This window comes from Salmo trutta, chromosome 15, assembly GCF_901001165.1.
Source record: "Salmo trutta chromosome 15, fSalTru1.1, whole genome shotgun sequence".
Taxonomy (NCBI): Eukaryota; Metazoa; Chordata; class Actinopteri; order Salmoniformes; family Salmonidae; genus Salmo; species Salmo trutta.
The window spans coordinates 41,786,177-41,804,294 of NC_042971.1; the positions used below are offsets into that span (position 1 = coordinate 41,786,177).

The following is an 18,118-nucleotide window of genomic DNA, read 5'->3' on the forward strand; positions in this document are numbered from 1 at the left end:
GATAAATACACATGTAGGTAGAATCCGATTTCAAATGTAATAATATTTAATATTATACAACAGATGTGTCTAATGTTGATTGGTAAAAACTGCATTCTAGCCTGTGTCCATTCCATAAATTACCACCGGCTAAATCTATGATGTTAAAATGACTTACTCTGTTCCATCTGACTGTGCAATCCACTGTCTCATCAGCCCAGTCAGCCAATTTATAAACTTTATCTCCACTATAAAAAGCATCTAGACATCATCTCACATTTCTTTAGACTAACATTAAGTTTTCAACAGCGGAGATTTGTATAAATTGCTGTCTCTCCGACATTTTGTACATTGTTTCAATATTAAAATTCGATTTCCAGCTGTCGCATAGTAATGAACATGTCGGGATGAGACAGATAGGCAGGCAGCTTTTCTCAGAAATCATGAATTAGCATAATTTGTATGGATTTATACAAAGAAATATCAATAGAAAACAGGTCAAATGAAACGAAGCTAGTTTGCAGTCTTTCCAGCTTCAGTTTGAAGTGATTGTGTTAGCTGTGTTGTTGGCTAGCTCCTCTGAACAACAGTGTCCTGACGAGAGAGCACATTTTCTATACCAGGTGAATTAGCATTGTTATGGATATATCCAAATAAATGTCACTAGAAACAGCTTAAACAAATGCAGCTAATTTGAAGTTTTCTGGCTGCATTGTTTGACATGACTAAGTTAGCGGTAGTTGGCTGGCTAGCAAGCAAGGGATAAGAACGTTGCCAGCCAGTATGACAATAGAACATTTAAAAAGCGAACAACTGGGTCGCGTCCATAGATCCAGAACAAAAAGACTAAACGACTGGGTCGTGTCTCTGGCAACCGAACTGATAGAATGAATGACCAGCCGGCTTGGGTAGCAACCCTAGATTTGTGTTGAGACTATATCTTGAGGAAGGATGGAATGGTATTAATAAATTAATCAAAATCACGTTTTTAATTAAAATATGTAAATCATTATTTTAATATGGTAATCCATTGAATAAAAGTGATAATGCCCTCGAAGCTGGTGTTTGGAGGCTATATTGGCATGGTTTTCTGTCCCTCTGTCCTTCCATATGGATATTTGTCTGCATTGTCAATCAAACACAATTCAATATTACTTTTATAATACAGTATATAGCCTAAAGTTAAGGCTTTTAAACTAATTAAACATTCAACTGTAAAATGAGTACCACATCCAGGGCCACATTGAGGTTACTATAACTATACATTTCTTCTTATGTAATCATATATGAAGTGTACGTGTTCAAGATAGCATGCATAGGTTTTCGCAAGACTGGAGAGATCGTCACAATTGCTGTAATAATCTGTGCAGAATCTTGAACGGCATTGATCACTTGCACCATGTACTTTTCATGTAATCTCAACTGCAGTTCAGGTCATTTGGTTCTGCTATTAGATGAAGCACAGTGATAACACTGTTGTATAAATAAGCAACATATCAGACATTGTTTATCCATTGGAATTTGGTTGTGCTTTCAGACGGTTGAAAGCATAATGATAACACATTGAAAATTCAACTAATTTTGGCTGTCTTTTTGAGTGGGTGAATTATACACTCAGTAGCTGGTTTATTAGGTACACCCATCCAGTACCAGGTCGGACCTCCCTTTGCCTCCAGAACAGTCTGAATTCTTCAGGGCATGGAAACGTTGCTCAATTAGTATAAAGGGACCTAACGTGTGCCAGGAAAACATTCCCCACATCATTACACCACCGCCACTAGCATGTGCCATTGACACCAGGCAGGATGGGGCCATGGACTCATGCTGTTATTTGCCATATTCTGACGATTCAAGAACTGGGATTTGTCAGACCAGGGAATGTTTTTCCACTCTTCAATTGTCTAGTGAAGGTGATCGCATGCCCACTGGAGCCGCTTCTTCTTGTTTTTAGCAGATAGGATTGGAACCCGATGTGGTCGTCTGCTGCAATAGCCCATCCGTGACAAGGACTGACGAGTTGTACGTTCCGAGATGCCGTTCTGCGCCGTTATTTGGGGCCCGCCTGTTATCTTGCACGATTCTTGCCATTCTCCTTAGACCTCTCATCAACAAGCTGTTTTCACTCACATTATTGCTGCTGACTGGATGTTTTTTGCACCATTCTCTGTAAACCCTAGACACTGTCGTGTGTGAAAAGCCCAGGAGGCCAGCCTTTTCTGAGATACTGGAACTGGCACACTTGGCACCGACGATCGTACCATGCTCAAAGTTACTTAGGTCACTAATTTTGCCCATTCTAAAGTTCAATCAAACATTTATTTATTTATTTAACTAGGCAAGTCCATTAAGAACAAATTCTTATTTACAATGACAGCCTAGGAACAGTGTGTTAACTGTCTTGTTCAGGGACAGAAAGATAGATTTTTACCTTGTCAGCTAAGTGATTAGATCTAGCAACCTTTCGGTTACCAGCCCAATACTCTAACCACTAGGCTACCTGCCACCTCCATGCCTGTCTGCCTGCTTTATATAGCAAGCTACGGCCTCATGACTGTCTGTAGTGTACCTAACAACTGGCCACTGATTGTAGGTTGTAATCTCATTGATCAACATCTCAACCAAATATTACCCAATTATCCACGTTGAAATGACAGGGTGTGCCCAGTGGGATACCACACGAACTCATTCAACAGTTTAATTTCCATAAACATGTGGTTCTTTCAATCATACATTGCTTCTGTTCAGTGCAGTTACTAAATGTGGGCCTTACATTAGTGCTTTTCTTATCATAAAACAACAGCAAGTCCTTCCATGTTTAACACTATTTCACATTCTGCAAACAATCACTGCAAAATACAGGACAAGGGGAATCCAAACAAAATCTGTATCTAAATGAGTGTATGTCTACTCTATAGAGACACTAATGTATTCAGGAATGCAGTGTGGCATCACACTGATACAATTTCCTCATCACCTTCCATCCACACTGTTTCTCAGGAGATATGGTTTTTTTCCTGTTTATTTTTAATAATGAATGTGCTTCTGAGTTGAGTTGGATTTAAACATACAATAAGCTAGTTATGATTCTCATCTATTGTGGGATATGTACTAATAATAATACATATGATGAATACTAATCATTTTTGAGCAGAAGGGTTATTCCTGTGGTGAAAAGCATTCAATACTCATACAATAATGATGGTGATGAGGTAACAGATATAATTATTATCCAAATGGGTTAATACATGATTAATTGTATGATACTCATATTCAGAATCATAATTACTGTTACCTTAATGTTTAAAACGCTATTTTGAGGAAGATGTCATACTTAATAGACTAACGCAAAACAAGTATAATGTAATGCTGCGTGTCAATGGCCCCATTATACTCAGGAGGGAAATTCATATATTATTTAGCAGACATTCACAGGCAATTCAAACCATCCGTGTATGTAATCACAAATAAGCTGTAAGGACTTTAAGTGCCATACATTAACAGTTTGATTCAACTTCTTCACTTTTCACTAATGAGAATGAAGTGCACATTATTCATAGATTCAGGCATAATCAAATTATTATTCCGTCTATACAGTTTTTATCCTATTATTGATACTCATATGAACTGACTTACCTATGACGTCTGTCAGAGAAATATAAATGAGGATGCATAAAGGGTGCATTATAGGAGCAGTAACGAGAGGCATCTCTTGCTGTAGTCCTGATCCAAGTGATCGCAAGCGAGGCTGAGGCTCCACTGAGGCTCCACTGTCAGGTCTCTCAAACATATAACCACTTACAGTTACATGCGTGCAGTGCAGAGCACATACAGTACATACTCTCTCTCTCTCTCTTTTACTCACTCACTCTTTCTCTCTCAAACACACAGACACACAGACAGACACACACACACACACACACACACACACAAACACACACACACACACACACACACACACACACACACACACACACACACACACACACACACACACACACACACACACACACACACACACACACACACACATTGCATTGGCTGAACATCCACTCATATAATTACTCTACCAATGTGTCAGAAAACAATACAACAATAGCTGGTGATCTCTTGACTACCTACCTGGTACTGTACACTGCATTGTCTGGATGAGGAGCGGTGTCTCATCAATCACAAAAAAGACAGAATTTCTGCCACAGAGTAACATCCAGTTTCAGATTTAACAGTTTTTTCAAAAGGGATTTACAGGGATTTTGTATTTCACAACTTTTTACCTGCTTTATTACAAAATGTGTTTTTATCGCTTTGGTACATTTTCAGAACTATGTTGTAAAATTTCACAACTCTTAGCACAAAACTCAAAACAAATCATCAAAAACATTTTCAATTAAAATGGTCCACCCACACAGACAGTGTGGTGAAGGTGACGCAACAGTGCCTCTTCATCCTCAGGAGGCTAAAGAAATTTGAGCCCTCAACCGCAGGGCTCTCCAGAGGGTGGTGCAGTCTGCCCAACGCATCACCGGGGGCTCGCTGCCTGCCCTCCAGGACACCTACAGCACCCAGTGTCACAGGAAGACCAAAAGGATCATCAAGGACATCAACCACCTGAGCCACAGCCTGTTCACCCCGCTAACATCCAGAAATCGAGGTCAGTACAGTTGCATCAAAGCTGGGAGCGAGAGACTGAAAAAACGCTTCTATCTCAAGGCCATCAGACTGTTAAATAGCCATCATTATCCGGCTACCACCCGGCTACTCAACCCTGCACCTTAGAGGCTGCTGCCCTATGTACATAGACATGGAATCACTGGTAACTTTAGTAATGGGACACTAGTCACTTTTTAATAATGTTTACATACTTCTTGACTCAATTCATATGTACAGTACCAGTCAAAAGTTTCAACACACCTACTCATTCAAGGGTTTTTCTTTATTTTTACTATTTTATACATTGTAGAATAACACAAATGGAATCATGTAATAATCCAAAAAGTGTTAAATAAATCAAAATATATTTTATATTTGAGATTATTCAAAGCAGCCACCCTTTGCCTTGATTTTTCACCAAACCTAATCAGGGTTTCATCTAGAAATACCTTTCATATAAAGTAATCGCCTTTCACAATGCAATGCTCACAATACTTTTCATATGATTCTATTCTTATTTGTTGAAATACATTTGACCATCAATGAAATCAACTGCACTTAATGGTTAATCACTTAACCGTTTGGTAAACCTATAGATTTTAAACTGGTTTGTCTACTACACTGCTCAAAAAAATAAAGGGAACACTTAAACAACACAATGTAACTCCAAGTCAATCACACTTCTGTGAAATCAAACACAATTCCTGACATTTAATCAGAGTAAAAGTTCCCTGTCTTAGGTCAGTTAGGATCACCACTTTATTTTAAGAATGTGAAATGTCAGAATAATTGTAGAGAGAATGATTTATTTCAGCTTTTATTTCTTTCATCACATTCCCAATGGGTCAAAAGTTTACATACACTCAATTAGTATTTGGTAGCATTGCCTTTAGATTGTTTAACTTGGGTCAAACGTTTTGCGTAGCCTTCAACAAGCTTCCCACAATAAGTTGGGTGAATTTTGGCCCATTCCTCCTGACAGAGCTGGTGTAACTGAGTCAGGTTTGTAGGCCTCCTTGCTCGCACACGCTTTTTCAGTTCTGCCCACAAATTTTCTATAGGATTGAGGTCAGTGCTTTGTGATGGCCACTCCAATACCTTGACTTTGTTGTCCTTAAGCCATTTTTCCACAACTTTGGAAGTATGCTTAGGGTCATTGTCCATTTGGAAGACCCATTTGCGACCAAGCTTTAACTTCCTGACTGATGTCTTGAGATGTTGCTTCAATATATCCACATAATTGTCCTGCCTCATGATGCCATCTATTTTGTGAAGTGCACCAGTCCCTCCTGCAGCAAAGCACCTCCACAACATGATGCTGCCCGTGCTTCACGGTTGGGATGGTGTTCTTCCGCTTGCAAGCCTCCCCCTTTTTCCTTCAAACATAACAATGGTCATTATGGTCAAACAGTTCTATTTTTGTTTCATCAGACCAGAGGACATTTCTCCAAAAAGTACAATCTTTGTCCCCATGTGTAGTTGCAAACCGTAGTCTGGCTTTTTTATGGCGGTTTTGGAGCAGTGGCTTCTTCCTTGCTGAGCGCCCTTTCAGGTTATGTCGATATATGACTCGTTTTACTGTGGATATAGATACTTCTGTACCTATTTCCTCCAGCATCTTCACAAGGTCCTTTGCTGTTGTTCTGGGATTGATTTGCACTTTTCGCACCAAAGTACGTTCATCTCTAGGAGACAGAACGCGTCTCCTTCCTGAGCGGTATGACAGCTGCGTGGTCCCATGCTGTTTATACTTTTGTACTATTGTTTGTACAGATGAACGTGGTACCTTCAGGCGTTTGGCTCCCAAGGATGAACCAGACCTGTGGAGGTCTACAATTTTTTTTCCGCGGTCTTGGATGATTTATTTTTATTTTCCCATGATGTCAAGCAAAGAGGCAGTGAGTTTGAAGGTAGGCCTTGAAATACATCCACACGTACACCTCCAATTGACTCAAATGATGTCAATTAGCCTATCAGAAGCTTCTAAAGCCATGACATCATTTTCCGGAATTTTCCAAGCTGTTTAAAGGCACAGTCAACTTAGCGTATGTAAACTTCTGATCTACTGGAATTGTGATACAGTGAATTATAAGTGAAATAATATGTCTGTAAACAATTGTTGGAAAAATTACTTGTGTCATGCACAAGTAATCGCCCGCCTTACCGACTTGCCCAAACTATAGTTTGTTAGCAAAAAATTTGTGGAGTGGTTGAAAAATTAGTTTTAATGAATCCAACCTAAGTGTATGTAAACTTCCGACTTCAACTGTATATAGTTTTTGAAAACTACAGCAATAAATTGTGTTTGTGTTTGTAAAGTATAAAGATCTAAATTACATGTATGATAACCATACATAATGACTACTCATTATTGCTAATTGATTTCACAGTAGTAACTACAATTGGTCACCATATACATGTAAAAGGGGGTGTGTGAGCACTTGCAATTTCTTTCAACATGGAAAAGGATAGACAGCAAGGGAGAGGAAGAAATCAAAGCGCTCATGGACAAGGGGCCTGCCAGAGAGGTGGGTATGGGCCCCTTCAAAGAAGTGGTCATCAGAGAGAGGGAGGCAGATGCCAGGGAACTGTTGTCTAATGAAGTCCGGCCCATCGTCGTTGACCATGTGATAAACAGAGGCCTTACCGTGGCAGAGGATTCCCTATTAGTTCACCCCAATCTGAAAAGATCAACTGTCATTTTGATCATGAGAACATTTCACCAAGAAAAACCGTAAGTCTGCTGGATATGCTTACCATTTATGCTTTACCATTACATTTACAATAAATTACATATTGTAATGCGTGTAAATTCACAAAACATGTTACAGTATTCTTCCAGTATAATCTATTGACAGTATACTCTGTTCTACCCTCAGAATTGACAGAAGACCCCATGGTGGTGGCCGTGTGCTGACCGACCAGCAGGAGTGGGCAGTGGTGGAAATGGTGAGGGCCAGGAATGACATACGGCTGTCTGAAATAAAGCAGGCCATTGAGGAGAACGATGACACCTTTGCCAGTGTGGCATCCATCAGCCTACCAACAATCGCCGGCCTTTTGAAGAGTCACAAGGTATCAATGAAACACATTTACCTGGTGCCTTTTGAGAGAAACAACAACCAGGTGAAACAACTGCGGGCCGATTATGTTCAGGTAGAGCACTATATACTGTATTACTGTTACTATTTGATGTGCATGCTACTTCACAATATCCTTGTAGAACTATACTGTAAAAATAACTAACCAAAATATATCTTTAGAGGGTGATGGTGCTTGATACTGCTGTGAACCACCACAAGTACATGTATATCTTTGTTGATGAAGCAGGCTTCAACCTTGCCAAAACTCGGTGCCATGGGCGGAACCTCATCTGCCAATGTGTAACCGTCAAAGTGCCTGGACAACGTGGGGGAAACATCTCCATGTGTGCAGCTATCTCAGAAAATGGTGTGGTAGGAAGATGTTGTGGTTCCACCCTCCTGGCCATGGATGAGGCATGCGATGACATCACTGCGGACCAATGTCAAGCTTGGATTTGTCATGCCAAAAGGTTTTTCCTGCGGTGTGTGAACAAGGAGGACATTCCCTGTGATGTGGATGAGAATTTATGGCCAAATGCTCAAGACAGGCTTGATGCAAATTAATGAGTGTTAAATGTTATGTTTTATTTTCATTATTTTCCTTTGTTTGATTTATTTTCTTACATTTGATTACAGACAGTACACCTATGTTGCAATTATATCTGGAAAATTACGTTTTTTCCACATGAATGATTGTAGAGACTGTTTTCATTGATCACACCTTTGATTACACATTGAATAGATATTATGGAAATTATAGATTTACTGTCAATTTTGTTGGGCAATGTAAGTGTATTGACTAATGGGCTCCTGAGCGGCGCAACAGTCAAAGGCACTGCATCTCAGTGCAAGAGGCGTCACTACAGTACCTGGTTTGAATCCAGCCTGTATCACATCCGGCTATGATTGGGAGTCCCATAGGACAGTGCACAATTGGCCCAGCGTTGTCCAGGTTTGGCTGGGTAGGCCATCATTGTAAATAAGAATGTGTTCTTTACTGATTTGCCTACTTAAAACAATTTGAAGAATGTGTAATTTACAGTACTAGCATATTTCAGCACTTCTAAGGAAACACATATCTTGCATTGTTTGCTATTTGATTGACTGGTAGTTAAAACGACGAAATTGATTGATTAACTGGTAGTTAAAATGACGAAATTGTGTTGTGTAATCACCAAAACCACTCATTACATTTCACAATAAACTTATGTTGAATCAATTGTTGTGTTGAGAGGTGTTTACAATCCGAATGACAGATTTTGAATGAAAGACTGGCTGCGTTACAAGTGTGACCAGTTTGGAGTTTTAGACTAAAACTTGTGAAAATGCACCACGTACTTGTGAAAATAGTACCAAAGCGATTAAAAACAAAACAAAAAAAAACGGTTGTTATTTTACTTCAACACCGCCACCTATCGGGAGTGCTGGACAAGAAACGTTTTATACACGCCTTTATATGACGTACTAATAACCACGTAATCATTAATCGACAAGCTAGCAGCATGCTAACGTAGTTAGATAAAGCAAAACGTTTTTTGTCTATTGAATTTTTGCCTACCCCGTTTGCCCAATTTGAAGTAGCTAACTTTAGGAACAATGCCGAAAGTCGTCTCACGAAGTGTTGTTTGTTCAGACACCCGAGATCGAGAGGAATACGATGACGGCGAAAAGCCTCTTCATGTTTATTATTGTCTGTGTGGGCAAATGGTGTTGGTTCTCGGTGAGTAGCTAACTAGTTAGCTGGCTAGCCATGGTAGTTAGCAAACGTTGGCTAGCTCTAGTATTCAAAATGTGTTTCGAAAGTTCTGTATTTGATCTATAGCTAGGTAGTTAATCAAGAATAACATGTCATAGAGAGCGCTAGCTAGTTTTCCGGGTAAACGTGGCCCTAGGTAGGTAGGTAGGTAGGTAGGTAGTTAGCTAGCTAACTTAGCTGCTACCACCACCACAAATATTAGTTTAGCACTAGCTAACAGTAGCTACCTCGGCCAATGTGTTACGCAGGCTGATAAGAGGCAGGGAAGTTACATTGCGGATTTTCACAGTCAATTACCTAGACAGGAGAAAGCTTTCAAATATTTCATCACACCACAGCCTTTAGTGCATCTATTTTTGTTGACCTCAAACCATCAGTATCACGCGCTGTTTACAGGGTGTAATGTTATTTCCCGTGAGTATTGAATAAGCAGACAATGTGTCGGGTTATTTAGGATGCCTATTGCCCAGCTATAAAGTGGAGGTGAATAAGAATGTTGTTTCAGCCTTTTTATATTGTCTTACCATAGTTCAGCTTATGGTTTCACAATCTTGAGCTACCTTAGAGAAAGTACAGCCCGTTTTTGCAGACTTGTCAAATGTTGTATTAGGACACGAAACTGACATGCCATCATGTTATTTCCCCTTGATTTTACAGACTGTCAACTGGAGAAACTACCGATGCGGCCACGAGACAAAGCAAGAGTAATAGATGCTGCCAAACATGCACATAAGTTCTGTAATGTAGAAGACGATGAGAATGTTTACATAAAAAGGTACTGAAAAGTTCACTGCTCATCTTGGTCTACTATCTAAATATCATGCTGATGAGCCTTCCACACCACCCATCTGTATCATTATTCATCAGTTTGATCTCAAATGTGAAAATTGCTTTGTGGTATTTGGCTACTCAATTTCAGTTGGTAAATGTGTTACTGAAAAAATGCCCAAAATATGAAACGTATGCAGATTGGTATTGTTTTTTTCATCACAGGGCAGAGGGAATTGAAAGGCAGTATCGCAAGAAATGTGGAAAGTAAGTTTGATTTTTACAGTGTAATTTAAATATGAGTGATTTTTAGGTTTCACAGTTGAACTGTAGGCCAAATAGCCTACTCTTAATCAACTTTGAGACTAATATAATTGTTATACGCTGTAATATTATTTATAACTATTGTTTAGTTACATTTTATGTAACTTATTTCTTCTCTTCTTTGGTCCTCATCCAAAGCCTCTGAGAACCGCTCCTCAGTTCTCAGCCACAATTATAAATATAACACACAAAAATGGAAGAAAATGGAAGAGTAAACTCAAGTGAACAGAAAAGAATACAAATGTTACATTTCAAAATGGACTGGCTGACCTGTCTTCTTTTGTTCTGTCTTTCTGAACAGGTGTGGCCTACTTCTTTTCTATCAACACCAAATGAAGAATACTCCAGTTACATTCATCGTTGATGGAGCTGTCGTTAAGTTTGGTCTTGGGATTGGGAATACCAGTGTCTACAGTCAAAAGCCAGAGGCTCCTAAAAAAGTCAGGGTATGTGACACGTTTCCTCAGATTTTCAGTTTTGTAGTTAAACTAATAATTTGCATTCATTAAACAGTTTCTTCCCAATTTCGATCTTGTCTCATTGCTGCAACTCCCCAACGGATTCCGGAGAAGCGAAGGTGGAGTCATGCGTCCTCCGAAACATGACCCGCCTAACCGCGCTCCTTAACACCCACCAGCTTAACCCGGAAGCCAGCCGCACGAATGTGTCGGAGGAAAGGGTCAGCCTGCAGGCACCCAACCCGCCACAAGGAGTCGCTAGTGCGCGACATGCCAAGTAAAGCACCCCCAGCCAAGCCCTACCCTAACCCGGACGACACTGGGCCAATTGTGGGCCGTGCTATGGGACTCCCAGGCGACGGCCGGTTGGGAATGAACCCGGGTCTGTAGTAACGCTTCTAGCACTGCAATGCAGTGCCTTAGATTGCTGCGCTACTCGGGAGGCCCAGTAATTTATTTTTTATTACATGATTGGTCCGAAAACTGTCAAGGCTTAGTGTGTTAAATTTGTCCATTGTGCTGTCAGTCAGTATTTCTGAGCAGACAAAGAGGACATGAAATCCCATTTATGTTCCCACGCTTCATTGATAGCCCAACTTCAATGAGGAAAAATCAAATACAAATGTTCCTTTCCTTGAATTTAGCGTTTTTTTTTTATTCATCCTTATACCAGGTAATGATGACAAAAAGGACCAAAGACATGGGGAAATTCAGCTCTGTCACCGTGTCTACCGTTGATGAGGAGGAAGAGGAAATTGAGGCGGTAGGTTTGCAGTTATGGTGTTTCGTGTGTGTGTGTGTTAAAGATTACATTTTGAATTGTTTAATTAAATCTTCAGCCCGAAGCCTAATCTTAAACCTGAAGATTATATGCAAGTCATTTTCCCAACCCTAAAATGATGTTGCTGGCTGGATGAACATGTGCTCAGAAACTGTAGACATGATTATACAATACATATTATTGTTTGTTTCATCTTCTTCAGAGAGAAATTGCTGACTCATATGCCCAGAATGCTAAAGTGATTGAGAAGCAGTTGGAAAGGAAGGGGATGAGCAAGAAGAGACTACAAGAGCTGGTGAGGATTCCAATTCCATTCCTGTCAAGTGTTTTGAGCTTTATCCTGATCCTAGTGTGATCTTAATAGGATTTCTGACTCAGTTACCCAGTGTACACAACCATACAACTGTTATGTATTGGTCATACACTTAAGGTATACATGTAACATTTCAACCTGCAACTACTGCCAAATATCAATTACATACAGTGCACTCGGAAACTATTCAGACCCCTTGACTTTTTCTACATTTTGTTACGTTACAGCCTTATTCTTATTCTAAATGGAATATAAATAAAAACTGTTACTAATCAATCTGCACCCCATAATGACAAAGTGAAAACAGGTTTGTTAAAAAAAAACTTGCTAAGTATTCAGACCGTTTACTACGAGACTCGAAAAAGCTCAGGTGCATCCTGTTTCCATTGATCATCCTTGATTGGAGTCCACCTGTGGTAAATTCAATTGATTGGACATGATTTGGAAAGGCACACACCTGGTCCCACAGATAAGGTCCCACAGTGGACAGTGCATGTCAGAGAAAAAACCAAGCCGTGAGGTCAAAGGAATTGTCCGTAGAGCTCCGAGACAGGATTGCATCGAGTCACAGATCTGGGAAAGGGTACCAAAAAATGTTGGCAGCATTTAAGGTCCCCAGGAACACAGTGGCCTCCATCATTCTTAAATGGAAGAAGTTTGGAACCACCATGACTCTTCCTAGAGCTCGCCGCCCGGCCAAACTGAGCAATCGGGGGAGAAGGTCCTTGGTCAGGAAGGTGAATAAGAACCCGATGATAACTCTGACAGAGCTCCAGAGTTTCTCTGTGGAGATGGGAGAACCTTCCAGAAGGACAACCAACTCTGCAGCACTCCACCAAGAAGGCCTTTATGGTAGAGTGGCCAGACAGAAGCCACTCCTCAGTAAAAGTCGCATGACAGCCTGCTTGGAGTTTGCCAAAAGGCACCTGAAGGACTCTCAGACCATGAGAAACTAGATTCTCTGGTCTGATGTAACCAATATTTAGCTCTTTGACCTGAATGCCAAGCGTCACGTCTGGAGGAAACCTGGCACCATCCCTACGGTGGAGCATGGTGGTGGCAACATCAGCGGCAGGGACTGGGAGACTAGTCAGGATTGAGGGAAAGATGAATGGAGCAAAGTACAGAGAGATCCTTGATGAAAACCTGCTCCAGAGCACTCAGGACCTCAGACTGGGGTGACGATTCACCTTCCAACAGGACAACAATCCTAAGCACACAGTCAAGACAATGCAGGAGTGGCTTCGGGATAAGTCTCTGAATGTCCTTGAGCGGCCCAGCCAGAGCCCGGACTTGAACCCGATGGAACATCTCTGGAGAGACCTGAAAATAGCTGTGCAGCGATACTCCCCATCCAACCTGACAGAGCTTGAGAGGATCTGCAGAGAAGAATGGGAGAAACTCCCCAAATACAGATGTGCCAAGCTTATCACGTCATACCCAAGAAGACTGAAGGCTGGAATCGCTGCCTAAGGTCCTTCAACAAAGTACTGAGTAAAGGATCTGAATACTTATGTAAATGTTATATTTACGTTTTGATATATTATACATTTGCAAACATTTCTGAATCAGTTTTTGCTTTGTCATTATGGGGTAGTGTGTGTAGATTGAGGGGGACATTATTTTGTTGTCCATTTTAGGTTAGGGCTGTAACGAAACAAAGTGGAAAAAGTGAAGGGGTCTGAATACTTTCTGAATGCAGCAGTAGCAAAGGAATAGAAATCCACAAATAAAATATACTTTTTAGAACGCTGCAAATCAGCTTTTTTTAACCCAACTAGCCTGGTGTGTGTGTGCGCGCAATTTCCTGTATCACGATTTGGTTCTTATTCAAAGTTGACAACAATAGCAGAAACATTACCCATACAAATCTTCTTCATGTCCTGTCAATGGATGTTTTTTGGATTATGATAAGGTAAGAAGCAATACAAAGCCATTCTAACCTTTTCTAAGCAGTGTCCTTCAAAAAAACAAAGAAATCCAATTAATTGCTAAAACATTTCGTGTTCCTTTCAAAGGCCCTACAGGCACAATGCAACCGTTATGTCACCATCAAATCATTTCTGGGTAACATTTTTGTACCCTATTGTTATAGTTTTCCATTAAAATTGTAAAAAATAAACAAATAGCTTGGCAGAGATTCTGAACTTTCTTTGTTAATGGTTTATTTAAGCACTAAGACCCGAGGGGGTGTGGTATATGGCCAATATACCACAGCTAAGGGCTGTTCTTAAGCACGGCGCAATGCAGAGTGCCTCTATACCGCCATTAGCCGTGGTATATTGGCCATATATCACAAACCCCGGAGGTGCCTTATTGCTTTTATTAATTGATTACCAACGTAATTAGAGCATTGAAAATAAATGTTTTGTTATACCTGTAATATACCACGGCCAATCAGCATTCAGAGCTCAAACCGCCCAGTTTATAATAAAAGGTATACCGCCTGGTGATGTCACCAGCCAAGCCAAAACTCCACCCATGCAAAACCTGCAGATTAGAAGGTCCTGTGTAGATTGTATTATTAGGAAATAACACTGATTAAATTTGAGACTTTTTACAGTGTTAGTTTCATCAGCTGTTGTACAATATGATTCAAAACACAGGGAAAATATAATTTTGACTGCACTGGGCCTTTTTTAATATACAAATAAAAAAGTATTTCTATCAACAGGCTGAACTGGAGGCAAAGACAACCAAGATGAAAGGCACCCTCATCGATAACCAGTTCAAATAGAGGGATATGGGATGTGAGAGAAGCAGGACAGTTGTACATACTTTTTAACTCAAATGTACATAGAGATTTGCCCTCTATGGCCCCTTTGAAATGTATTATGAAGCATTTTGGCTATGTTTTATATACTGTAAGAAAATTGTTATGTTGATTTAGAATTAAATGTGGAGCAGTTACATACAGTAATGTTATTTTGAATTTGATTTGTCTATTCAGCTGAGAAATAAAATGTGCTTGAATTAAGTATTGATGCTTGAAGTACTATTGCACTATATATGGAAACCACATCAGGAAAAGTGGTTATGGATTTAACAGGAATGCACACTTACATGAGATGAATTCCAATTTGTATTATTTTGTCACAACTGTTCTATAATGTGTATTTCTATGTTTTATGTGGATCCCAGGAAGAGTAGCTGCTGCACGTGCAGTAGCTAATATGGATCCTAATAAACTAAACTGCAGGTGAAGGTGCTGCTTTGTTTGGAACTATTGATGGCCCTTTGCCAGGTAGAGTTGCTTGCCTTTGACTGACCCAAACTTCTGTCCGTCTAAGACTCCATCGAGTTGCATGATAACATACAGTGCCTTGCAAAAGTATTCATCCCCTTGGTGTTTTTCCTATTTTGTTTTATTACAACCTGTAATTTAAATAGATTTTTATTTGGATTTCATGTAACGGACATACACAAAATAGTCCAAATTGGTGAAGTGAAAAAGGAAAAAAAATGACTTGTTTTGGAAAAAAAATGTAAATAGGGAAAGTGGTGCGTGCGTGTGTATTCACCCCTTTGCTATGAAGCCCCTAAATAAGATCTGGTGCAACTAATTACCTCCAGAAGTCACATAATTAGTTTGATTGCACACAGGTAGACTTTATTTGTGTCACATGATCTCAGTATATATACACCTGTTCTGAAAGGCCCCAGAGTCTGCAACACCACTAAGCAAGGGGCACAATGAAGACAGAGTGCTCCAAACAGGTCAGGGACAAAGTTGTGGAGAAGTACAGATCAGGGTTGGGTTATAAAAAAAATATCAGAAACTTTGAACATCCCACCATTAAATCCATTATTAAATAATAGAAAGAATATGGCACTGCAACAAACCTGCCAAGAGAGGGCTGCCCACCAAAACTCATGGACCAGGCAAGGCGTGCATTAATCAGAGAGGCAACAAAGAGATTGGAGTGTCTGTCCATAGGATCACTTTAAGCCATACACTCCACAGAGCTGGGCTTTACGGAAGAGTGGCCAGAAAAAAAGCCATTGCTTAAAGAAAAGAATAAGCAAACACGTTTAGTGTTCGTCAAAAGGCATGTGGGAGACTCCCCAAACATATGGAAGAAGGTACTCTGGTCAGATGAGACTAAAATGTAGCTTTTTGGCAATCAAGGAAAATGCTATGTCTGGCACAAACCCAACATCTCTCATCACCCCGAGGACAACATCCCCACAGTGAAGCATGGTGGTGGCAGTATAATGCTGTGGGGATGTTTTTCCATCGGCAGGGACTGGGAAACTGGTCAGAATTGAAGGAATGATGGATGGCACTAAATCCAGGGAAATTCTTGAGGGAAACCTGTTTCATCTTCCAGAGATTTGTGACTGGGACGGAGGATTACCTTCCAGCAGGACAATGACCCTAAGCATACTGCTAGGGGAAACATTTAAATGTCTTGGAATGGCCTAGTCAAAGCCCAGACCTCAATCCAATTGAGAATCTGTGGTATGACCTTAAAGATTGCTGTATACCAGCGGAACCCATCCAACTTGAAGAAGCTGGAGCAGTTTTGCCTTGAGGAATGGGCAAATATCCCAGTGGCTAGATGTGCCAAGCTTATAGAGACATACCCCAAGATACTTTCAGCTGTAATTGCTGCAAAAGGTGACTCTACAAAGTATTGACTTTGGGGTGGCGAATAGTTATGCACGCTCAAGTTTTCTGTTTTTTGTCTTATTTCTTGTTTGTTTCACAAGAAAAAATATGTTGCATCTTCAAAGTGGTAGGCATGTTGTGTAAATCAAATGATACAAACACACAAAAATCTATTTTAATTCCAGGTTGTAATGCAACAAAATAGGGGGGTGAATACTTTTGCATGCCACGGTATGCTGTGCAGTAGAAACCAGTTATGCCTGCTGCTTACAGCAATGTCACGAGAAAAATGCAGTGGTAGCAGCTTCATATCTATCTCCTGAAAAATATATGCTTTTTAATAGTTTAATTTGGTTTAATATGATCAAAAATATTTTGATATGAATTGAAACGGCAAGAGAAAGTGGTGACTTGGGAGATGATGTCAGGTGGAATTCACTGAACTTTACCACACTGCCAGATCAATTGTTTTAGAGTCAAAATGCTATGATATGTTTTCATGAAGCATCTTAATGGGGCTGTACATTGAGACATCTGAGATCAAACGTGTCTATTAATGAGTGTAAGGCAAATACAACCATATTCCGCAGTTATGATTATACCAGGAGGAAGGCATGAATTTTAAGTACCCTCTATGCATGATAGGAAACAGCCCTTGTTGAGCAGCATGTTAAGGGAAAAGGTTATCCCTACTCCAGCTGGTTTGGACTGGGACTTGCTTAAAAGGCAATGAGGATGTGAAGCTCAGGAAAGCCACTCATGCACAGGTAATGAGAGCTGAGGCAAAATCAAATCAAATCAAATGTATTTATATAGCCCTTCTTACATCAGCTGATATCACAAAGTGCTGTACAGAAACCCAGCCTAAAACCCCAAACAGCAAGCAATGCAGGTGTAGAAGCACGGTGGCTAGGAAAAACTCCCTAGACAGGCCAAAACCTAGGAAGAAACCTAGAGAGGAACCAGGCAGATTTTCAATAAGTACACTATTAGTGCACACTAATAATTCGATATTAAATGGATTATGGCAGCATGGAAAATTATGCAATAGTCATGTAAACACATTACTCTGCTTGTCTTAATCGGCGTAAAGTCAAAATCGAAGTAAGCATACACCGAATAAAAACACCTGGTTTTCTGAGCAATCTTTCGAATTATTAGGACATGTAAACACCTTAATCGGCAATTCAGCGGTGTATTTGTTCTGCGCATGTGCTAGCACGAGCTGAGCAAACCTCCTTCTTTAGTGCTAGTGGAGTGTGTTCAGAACAACTGAATGTATGGGTAGTAGAAGTCGTTTTCACTTAACTTTATATGTCAGATTCAGAATCAAATATGTTTCCCAAAAATAACATGTTTGCTGTGACTATTTTCTGCATTCATCAGAGTGCCATCAG

At 40.1% G+C, this 18,118-nt stretch overlaps 2 protein-coding genes across 2 annotated transcripts in view; one reads left to right on the forward strand and one right to left on the reverse strand.

The window, feature by feature from the left end:
- LOC115148308 (relaxin receptor 2-like) overlaps nucleotides 1-3,766 on the reverse strand; it is a 31,227-nt gene extending 27,461 nt beyond the window's left edge. The window contains exon 1 of the mRNA XM_029690237.1: nucleotides 3,613-3,766. Coding sequence (XP_029546097.1) covers nucleotides 3,613-3,766 — 154 coding nt within the window. The remainder of the gene's footprint in view (nucleotides 1-3,612) is intronic.
- Nucleotides 3,767-9,174: 5,408 nt separating this feature from the next.
- steep1 (STING1 ER exit protein 1) lies at nucleotides 9,175-15,087 on the forward strand. Its single transcript, XM_029691594.1, has 7 exons — nucleotides 9,175-9,429; nucleotides 10,123-10,240; nucleotides 10,459-10,500; nucleotides 10,859-11,003; nucleotides 11,689-11,778; nucleotides 11,999-12,091; nucleotides 14,784-15,087. The coding sequence occupies exons 1-7, from the start codon at nucleotides 9,306-9,308 to the stop codon at nucleotides 14,844-14,846; spliced, it is 675 nt and encodes a 224-aa protein (XP_029547454.1). The 5' UTR covers nucleotides 9,175-9,305; the 3' UTR covers nucleotides 14,847-15,087.
- The last annotated feature ends 3,031 nt before the right edge of the window (nucleotides 15,088-18,118 follow it).